This window comes from Dioscorea cayenensis, chromosome 26 (assembly GCF_009730915.1).
Source record: "Dioscorea cayenensis subsp. rotundata cultivar TDr96_F1 chromosome 26, TDr96_F1_v2_PseudoChromosome.rev07_lg8_w22 25.fasta, whole genome shotgun sequence".
NCBI classification, from domain to species: Eukaryota; Viridiplantae; Streptophyta; class Magnoliopsida; order Dioscoreales; family Dioscoreaceae; genus Dioscorea; species Dioscorea cayenensis.
In genome coordinates this window covers 871,823-880,648 of record NC_052496.1, presented here as the reverse complement: position 1 = coordinate 880,648, position 8,826 = coordinate 871,823, and the positions used below count along the sequence as shown (strand labels likewise).

The window sequence follows — 8,826 nt, the reverse complement described above, 5'->3', positions numbered from 1 at the left end:
AAGCAAAAAGTTAATGAAACATAGCAATAACAAGAGCACAAAAATTAAAATAAACCGGAACTAAGTAGCCAAACACTTCCCATCCACCGAAGAGGTGGATGGGAAAAATAAAAGTATTATTAATTTATTTGAATAATTGCACACTCATTGTCATTTGTGTGCGCTTGTGTTTAAACTGGAGTCTCCATTGCCGTGGTAAGCATCTGATTTGCAGTTGTTGCTGCTGCAGAACAAGTCTCAGTGATAAATCCATTGAAGTTAGTGATCTTGGCGTGCTCGAGCATGAGCCTGCGAAAACGGCGAGGCACTCTACTTGGCTTCAGATACTCGTGTACCAACTCCTCAACCATCTCCTTCATCATCTCTTCTATATTGCCCACTGCCTCTGCTTCATTGCATTTCTTTCCCTTCATGTAGTACTCCACTGCAAGTCCTACTCTTCTCCTTGTCATCATCTCTTCATCATCATTATTTTTATTCTAAAATAATTAACATTATTAAGATCAGAAAAACTATTTGTAATGATAATCACAGTTAAACGATATAATATACACCTTGTGTTTTGTGACATCATCCAACAGGCTTAAGAACAGGGCCATCTTGTCATGGAACTTGGAGCGGCTGTCCAGGCATTGAAGAGTATGATCCTGAAGTTGCTTCCCCATGAGAAACATGGCAGGAACAACTCTCATGCTCACACCACTCACTTCTTTCTTGTGTTCCATGTATTCCTCGAAGCTCATTGACTCCATCAGCTTATCATCCTCTCTCAATTCCCTGTTCCTCATGTATGCCTCAGCCTGCTTCACTCTCTGTGCGCCATACCAATGATAAAATTAAACCCCTTAAATATCATAACCGTGTTGAAGGGAAGGGAACGGAAGGCTTTTCATTTCGGTATTTTGTCTCAGTATTACTTACGATGTCATGTAAGTATGGAAAAATGTCCCTTCCTTGTGCATTGCTAGCCTGGATTGCCAGGTCATTCAACGTGTCATGCATTGCCATGAATAATCCCTTCAGTTTAAATGGGAGACTACACGCAAGCGATTGATTCCATCTGCAAAAACAGTACTAATGCTTATTCTGATATTGTATAATTATTTAGTTTTAGCGGAAATTTGAAGTTGCTTACTGTTCAACTGCTTGACAAAATAGTCTCAATTCGTGAAGGTATTCATGTCTCTCAAAAAGATCTCTCAGGATGTTCTCAATACAGTTGATCTTTGCATAGGCTGATCTACACGCTGCATATTCTGGCTCATAAACTGCTGCGGCGATAGCATAATACACCTTCTTAGGAAATACAGACGACACTAAAGATTCATCAAAGTCGCAATTTTCCCACCATCTGCTAAGACAGACATTGTATTACAAGATGCATAAGGTGTAAAATCACTAATATATATATATATATATACACATATAGGAAGAACTCTGTTGTTCTCAAAGAGAACAACACTCACCGAAGAATAAAATTCATCTCTTTGTGGTACATACTCTGCAGCATGTTGTAGTCTAACTTGGCAAGTTCCATAAAAATGGGATTATTGACATTGGAAACTCTGATAAGAACATGTTTATTTAGTTTGTCAGAGATGTAACTGTGATTTGCATATATTACTGTTTATTAGTTCCATGGGAATGCATGCTAAGCTAATTACTGGTATACAGTCTTGCCCATCCATACATCATTCTCACCATAGTGCTTAATGTACTCTCTTACATCAAGTCTCTGAAGGCTTTTTATCCACGGATTTTGCATAACATGGTTAATCTATTATTAATGAACAAGTAGAAAACATTAGATTGAGGAAATTAAGTTAAGGTCTGTATATATATAAATATACATATAGTAATATAGATATAAATTCACCTCTTCCTTTAAGGATTTCTTTAAAGACCACTTATCTTCCACTAGGTTGTGTTGTGCACAAGATTTGAGATAGTCCTCTGCAAAGGCCTTGGCCTCTCTTAAAATTCTCTCTCCAGGGAATGAAATCTGAGACAATCTACACAAGTTAAACATATCTGAAACCCCTTGATGTGTCTCTCCAGGGAAGCATATGAAATTTCCATTGTCATCTTTGAAGAGCTCCAGGACATCTGTTTATGCATAAGATGTAACTAATTAAGACATGATTGATTATTGTGTCATTGCAAAGAAAAAAGTTTACCTGGAGAAATGGGATAACCATGCATTCTCATTAACCGAAGGGCCATGCATGTGTCATCGATATCAGGGAGTGTAATGTCTCTTCCCCAGGACACTCCTCGTTTGCCATTGTTCCTGCATTAGTTGCAAATACCAACATCCCAAACAAATGTTAATCCTAATCCATTCCATCAGTTGAACAGTACATGTGGCCAAACCTGTACACATAATCAAGAACATCAGAAATTTCTTCACTGAAATGGCGATCAATGCCCAGTCTGTGAATTGTATCAACCATCCAAATGCGATCAAAAATGTCAATAGGATATACGCACGGAGCTGGTGGTAAGAACAGAATCATGGCTTCAGGATTGTATAAATTAACAGTACTGTTTGAGATAGGTGAATAATTTTTTTAATCAGTTGAATTACCGTGATCACCAAAATGATTGACAATAAATGTCAGGAACTCTAAACACTTGGTGTCACCAGTCATCATGTAAGCTGCAGCAGTGGCTGAGGGAGAATTAAGGAAACTCCCATTTCCACACTGCAGCTTCATAATCTTATCCCATTGGACCACGTCTTGCAGTGCTTCCAGGGAGTATAGCAATGTAGTATGAACTGAATGCATCACGTCCAAAGGGATCCTGCCAATTCAAGTGCTCCATTACATACAATTAACACCACAAATATATAGATATGTGTGTGTGCATGTGTGTGTGGATTAAATAACTTGCCTTTTAATTTTCTTCTCCCTCATAATGTGAATCTTCTCAATACAAGGGAGGTCATAAGGAAGTGCAAGTCTGATGTTCTTAGCTTCATTGAGCATTGAAGGGAAGATGATTTCAAAACCAGCTGTCCTGAGAATACACTACAAGAAAATTGTAATTTACAAACAACAGTTTTCGTTTCTAATCCGTTGCTAATTCATTTTAGAAACAGATTAGCAACGGAATTTTCCTGTTTCTAAAAAGCTTGTTGCTAATTTTGTAACAACGGATTTAATTCCGTTTCAAAATTCAGAAACGGATTTAGAAACGGAATTAAAGTCATTTCTAATATTTGCAACTGCATTAAATCCGTTGATAATATTTGTAACGGGATTGCATCCGTTGCTAATATTAAAAACGAATTACACATCCGTTGCTAACATTTGCAATGGAATTAAATCCGTTTTTAATATTTGCAACACAATTAATTCCGTTACAAAGTTCAAAAACAGATTTAATTCCGTTGCTAATCTGTTTTAAATTCTGAAATGTATTTTAACAAATTTAAATTTTAAAAATTATTTTTTAAAAATATTAAAATATTTGCAATCTATTTTTACATTAAAAAAAAAATTAAATCCATGGACATTAATGTAAACATCATCCATCTTTTTCTGTTATGATCAACAATTATGATCTTTTAATCATGAATCAAATTCCATTATAGCTCAAAAAAAGAGAAGAATTTATATAACATCAAAAAAAAAATTACAATGAGAACAAAGCTCTAAATACAAGTATCTCTTGTTAATTTACACCTCTAAATACTAGTTTGAGTCTACTTTTGATTTTGTGTTCTTCCTTCTTTCCACAAGATGAGTTTTCATCATTCTGCAACATTCTGCGGTTTTATTTCACCAATCTCTGCAAATGTTACACATTCTTTAGACTTAGCATGAATACCATTTCAAATCAGTTAAATAGGTACAGTTGGATTATGTGCAGACAAGCAAACAGTCTTTTACCTGTGGTCTGAATAACAATATGATCAAATTTTTCTTTGCAACCAAAAACTTCCTGTCAGCCACCATCTTTGGGAACATATAATTGAGCACCACCTTTGTCTCCAAATGATCTTACATAGAAAGTGGCATTTTAAATCATACGAAGGCTAATAACCTGAACCAAAATTCATTGAAGAAAAACAAATAATTACTCCATTAAATGCCCAAGAAAGCACTATAAAAAAGATTACCCATTCCATAAAAGCTCCAAGATATAATCTTCAGCAATTAATTCATGATCATATAAAAGTGCCATAAAAACGATAACCAAAGAATGCATTGTCTTTAAATTCTGATCACCAAATCAAGCATTGCATCTTTACAATGAAGTGGAATTACTCAGTTACATATCAAATGTAGCAAGCCTTCCATTTAGCATATAACAAATTCGCATCAATACTTAGAACTTACTGGGATCTGAGTTACCCTGAGCATGGGCAACACTATGAATTATTCTATGAAGCACACGGAGTAAGGAAATGCACTATGGCAATCTGCTTGTCAATGGAATTGGTGTAAGTTCTGACATTCAACAAGCATCCATTATATGCTCAATATTACGATCACTGAAAACACAAGCTCTCTGCCAATTAGCAAAAATGTTCATGTGTAACGTTGATATGATGACATGTTAATAAATTTCAGGATGAATAGCCAGAACAACAGAACATGATCTTCAATATGCTATGATATAACACAATAAAAATGAACAAACAAGAAAAGAACATATCTTGAAGTTAAAACTCGAATAAGTATAAATAGTGAAAATATTATCAAATGTCTATTAATAGAACAACCAAGTAAAGCACAACCCATGAGATTTAAACTATAGCCCGCAAAAAACAGTTTTTTTCAGATTCCAACAGACAAAAAAGGCAGGCTTGGTTCATCTACACTGACCTAGGCGAAGCAAATCAGCGGGGAGTGATGCAGGATCTAGCTCCCAACACTCCCCCGGAAAGTCCACTCCCTCCATATCTGTGAGCTTTCTAGCTGGAATTTGATGCGAGAACAGCCTAACGTTGTCCTTCTCAAGCCACTTCACAGGAGAGAAGGACGCTGAGAATGCACTCGCCGATGTATGACATCGTATTCTACATCCATGGCGAAATCGAGTGAGATGGAGAGAGAGAGTGGATGGAGAAGGCGACGGCCGGCGGAGGTGGAGAGTGGTCCGGAACGAGGATGGCAGAGGGCGGAGGGGGCAAAGTGGTAGAGGCGAGGTATGGGGTTGAAGAGGAGCATGAAAAGCTTGGAGGCGCCGCCTATCGCCGGAGAAGAGAAGAAGATGAGCACGAAGTGACGGCGGGAGGCGGAGGGATGTGATGGAGGCGAGAGGGGCATCGCGTTTAGGGTTTTTAATATATATATACTAAATTTAGTAACGGATTTTTAATCCGTTTAAAAAAATTAAATACTAATATTAAATTCGTCTCAAAAACTAATTATTTTTTTATAATATTAATAAATTCGAAAACGAAGTAATAAATCAGTTTCTAATATTATTATGTAAATTCATATTTATTTATCAATTTTCTTAACTGTACTCATATTACTTAAAATATTAAAAATATATAATGTTTATAAATTATTTGAGAACTTTTTGAAATGACTCAGATATATAAACAAGACCAATAATTTTTAAAAAGAATTAATATATATACATAATTTAAATAGATATGATAATAACTTAAATATTAAAAAATCATAATAATTTTTCCAAAAAACATAAAAATATATAAATTTTTTTAAATGTATTGATTATTTTGAAATAAAATGATTAATAAAAAATATAATTAAAAATAAAATTGCAAACGGATCCAGGAATCCGTTTATAATTTTACAATCCGTTCTTAAGTTTACCAACGGACAGGGATCTGTTTGTAAAAATATAAACGGATCCAGGGATCGGTTGGTAATTTTACAAACCGATCGGGGATCCGTTGGCAATTTTACCAACAGACAAGGATCTGTTTGTAAATTACAAACAGATCCTTGTCTGTTGGTAAAATTACCAACGGATTCCCGATTGGTTTGTAAAATTAGAAACAGATCCTTGTCTGTTGGTAAAATTACCAACGGATCGCCCGATCGGTTTGTAAAATTACTAACAGATCCTTGTCTGTTGGTAAAATTGCCAACGGATCCCCGATCGGTTTGTAAAATTACTAACGGATCCCCGATCGGTTTGTAAATTACCAACCGATCCCCGGATCCGTTTATACTTTTACAAACAAATCCTTATATCCGTTTGTAAAAGTAAATTTTGGTAATTATAAATTTATAAGTCATGCAATGTTAATTTTAAATCATGAAAATAATTAAAAATACAATTATATGTAGTGGTATATTTCATGATTTTATAAATATATATTTTTATGTTAAAATTATTTGGAAATTTTTTAAATGACTTATATATATATATATGTACAATAATTTAAAAAAAGCTAATATATTTATAAAATCAAGAGAGATAAAATAATAACATAAATAAATAAATGGTAATAATAATTGTTTCTCATAAAATTAACTTTCTAATGAATTTATAATAATAACTTTTTCATAAATGGTAATAATAATTGTTTCTCATAAAATTAACTTTCTAATGAATTTATAATAATAACTTTTTCATAAATGGTAATAATAATTTGTTCTCAATTAATATTTCAAATCAATTGTTTCTCAACAATAATAACTTTCTTAATTTATTGTTAATAATTAAAAAATAATATTTTATGATTTACATAAGTAACAAAATTTATTCCAAAAAATAATTTTACTAACGGATCGTTCATCCATTGGTACTTTTACAAACGGATCCGAAGATCTGTTTGTAATTTTAGAAACGGACAGGGATTCGTTTGTAAAATTACCAATGGATGAACGATCCGTTAGTAAAATTACCAAGGGATGTAAAATTACCAACAAATCCTTGGATCCGTTTGCAATTTTATTTTTATATAATTTTTATTTTTTAAAACTCATTTTACCTAGAAATAATCAGTATATTTAGAAAATTTCTATATTGTAAGTTCTTATTGTATTCATTCGAATTATATATATTAATTCTTTTAAGAAAATTATTGGTCTAATTTATATATCTAAGCCATTTAAAAAACTCTCAAATAATTTTTAAATAGATATTATCATTAAATACTAATCCTATATAAATAAATATCTCTATTATATATTTTTTAAATAGATATTATACATACACATATACATAAATGTTATTTATCATTTTATCTAAATCATCTTAAAGAAAAAAAAATATTTTTTAATAAAAATATAAATTTAGCAACGAATTTCTTTCCGTTTCTAAATTACCAATGTAATTATATTCTTGCTAATATTAGAAACATGATTTGTAATCCGTTACTAATTTTACAAACGGATTTGTTATCATTACTTAATTTACAAAGCGGATTTGTAATCCGTTTGTAAATTAGTAACAAATTAACGACGGACAAAAACTCACGCTTTCAACCTTTGAAACGGATGTAAAGTTTGTTTTCAAAATTGAAACGGATAAGTAATCCGTTGTTGATTCGTTGCGAATTAGTAACAGAATAATTCCGTTGCTAAATTTCTGTTTCTAATTCAGCAGTTTCTTGTAGTGATATAGTTGTTTCCTTGTCAAGATCTAAAACACAAAGCCTTAAGAAGTGAAGTCCTTTGGCAACCTGCTCTTCTCCTGCTTCCCATTTCTTGAGTGCAAGAACACATGCAAGAGTGCACACAAGCCTGTCATAGAGCAAGAAAGAACTGGGTTCTCCCCATGAGCCATCTTTGTTCTGGTTCTCAATAATCCACTTCAGAGTCATTGGATACTGGGGCTTCTTTGGGTTATCTAATGATGATATCCTGGCAATCCATGCTGTGTCATAAGCTGATGGGCTTATCTCCCCATCATTCATCAGTTCAAACTTTTCTTTGATTTTCATTATCAATGTGCCCATCCTTTCTTCACTGCTGTTTGGCTGCAACAATATAATTACAATTACGTGTGGTCTCATAGTTTATATATGTACACATGAATTTATCGTAAGCTTCCTTGTGAATATAATACAGTTGTGGGTTGGGTTTTTGGAAGCAGCTAGTAAAGTTTACCTTGCTGGTGTTGTTACATTCTGGTAGTTCAAATTTCTCAGATGTTAAGAATTCATGTGCTTCCCTTGTATATTTAGGGACCATATTACCTACACGTGCAACTTGAGTTGCAATAAATAATAAAATAGACTTCCATATAAATCTTGAGGAAAGCATATATATATATACATATAGGAAAACAACTAATCAAGTGAAAAATGATTACAAGGAGACCATATTATTTTTAAGAACCAAACGCTTGAAATAGATTCACCTCTCTTACTTTGCAGGGAAAGTAACAACTTTACATCATACCAAACGGGCCCTAAATGTGAGATCATTTATTAAATGCTTATCTGATGCCTACTCCTTTGTGTTGATGTAATCATTTTGTTTGTACAGGTAGAGCAAAAATGGCAAAATAAAAGCATAATTCAATTCTAAGCACAACAAGAATTTTTTTTTTTTAATTATTTTTTATGAATATAGATAAGCCACGTTAAAGATGTGTCAAAGATGTGTACATGTGAGGGGTTAATATCTCTAAAAATGGCAAAATAAAAACATCATCCAATTTCAGGCACAGTAAGAATGTTTTTTTTAATTTTTTTTTACGAATATGGATAAGCCATGTCAAAGATGTATACATGTGAGGAGTTAATATCTTAATTCATCTGTGCCATCACCCCACATGCAGAAACTAAGATTCGAATATATTTTCTCAATAAGAACACGGACACTCCTCTTAGATGACTAATATTAATGGACCAAAAATTTATTGGTAAAATGGAAAAAAATTAAA

The 8,826-nt window shown here is 32.9% G+C and overlaps 2 protein-coding genes across 2 annotated transcripts; both read right to left on the bottom strand.

Moving 5' to 3' along the window:
• Positions 1-512: 512 nt before the first annotated feature.
• Positions 513-3,214, bottom strand: LOC120253215 (bifunctional abietadiene synthase, chloroplastic-like). The gene is made up of 11 exons (XM_039261540.1): positions 3,159-3,214; positions 2,896-3,021; positions 2,588-2,805; positions 2,374-2,494; positions 2,178-2,290; positions 1,877-2,106; positions 1,665-1,777; positions 1,467-1,565; positions 1,136-1,351; positions 922-1,060; positions 513-812 (listed from the first exon to the last, which is right to left on the bottom strand). The coding sequence occupies exons 1-11, from the start codon at positions 3,212-3,214 to the stop codon at positions 513-515; spliced, it is 1,731 nt and encodes a 576-aa protein (XP_039117474.1).
• Positions 3,215-3,564: 350 nt separating this feature from the next.
• LOC120253213 (ent-copalyl diphosphate synthase AN2, chloroplastic-like) lies at positions 3,565-8,129 on the bottom strand. Its single transcript, XM_039261539.1, has 4 exons — positions 8,046-8,129; positions 7,619-7,915; positions 4,836-5,307; positions 3,565-3,795 (listed from the first exon to the last, which is right to left on the bottom strand). The coding sequence occupies exons 1-4, from the start codon at positions 8,127-8,129 to the stop codon at positions 3,758-3,760; spliced, it is 891 nt and encodes a 296-aa protein (XP_039117473.1). The 3' UTR covers positions 3,565-3,757.
• Positions 8,130-8,826: the final 697 nt, after the last annotated feature.

Excerpts from the sequence above, each read along its gene's own strand:
- LOC120253215 (XM_039261540.1), bottom strand. The coding sequence starts at position 3,214 with ATGACTTTAATTCCGTTTCTAAATCCGTTTCTGAATTTTGAAACGGAA. Across the intron at positions 2,107-2,177 it reads TGGTTATCCCATTTCTCCAG|ATGTCCTGGAGCTCTTCAAA; the intron begins GTAAACTTTTTT and ends ATGCATAAACAG. Across the intron at positions 1,061-1,135 it reads TTTTGTCAAGCAGTTGAACA|ATGGAATCAATCGCTTGCGT; the intron begins GTAAGCAACTTC and ends CTGTTTTTGCAG.
- LOC120253213 (XM_039261539.1), bottom strand. The coding sequence starts at position 8,129 with ATGGTCCCTAAATATACAAGGGAAGCACATGAATTCTTAACATCTGAG. Across the intron at positions 7,916-8,045 it reads AATGTAACAACACCAGCAAG|CCAAACAGCAGTGAAGAAAG; the intron begins GTAAACTTTACT and ends ATATTGTTGCAG. Across the intron at positions 3,796-4,835 it reads CGCTGATTTGCTTCGCCTAG|AGATTGGTGAAATAAAACCG; the intron begins GTCAGTGTAGAT and ends TAACATTTGCAG.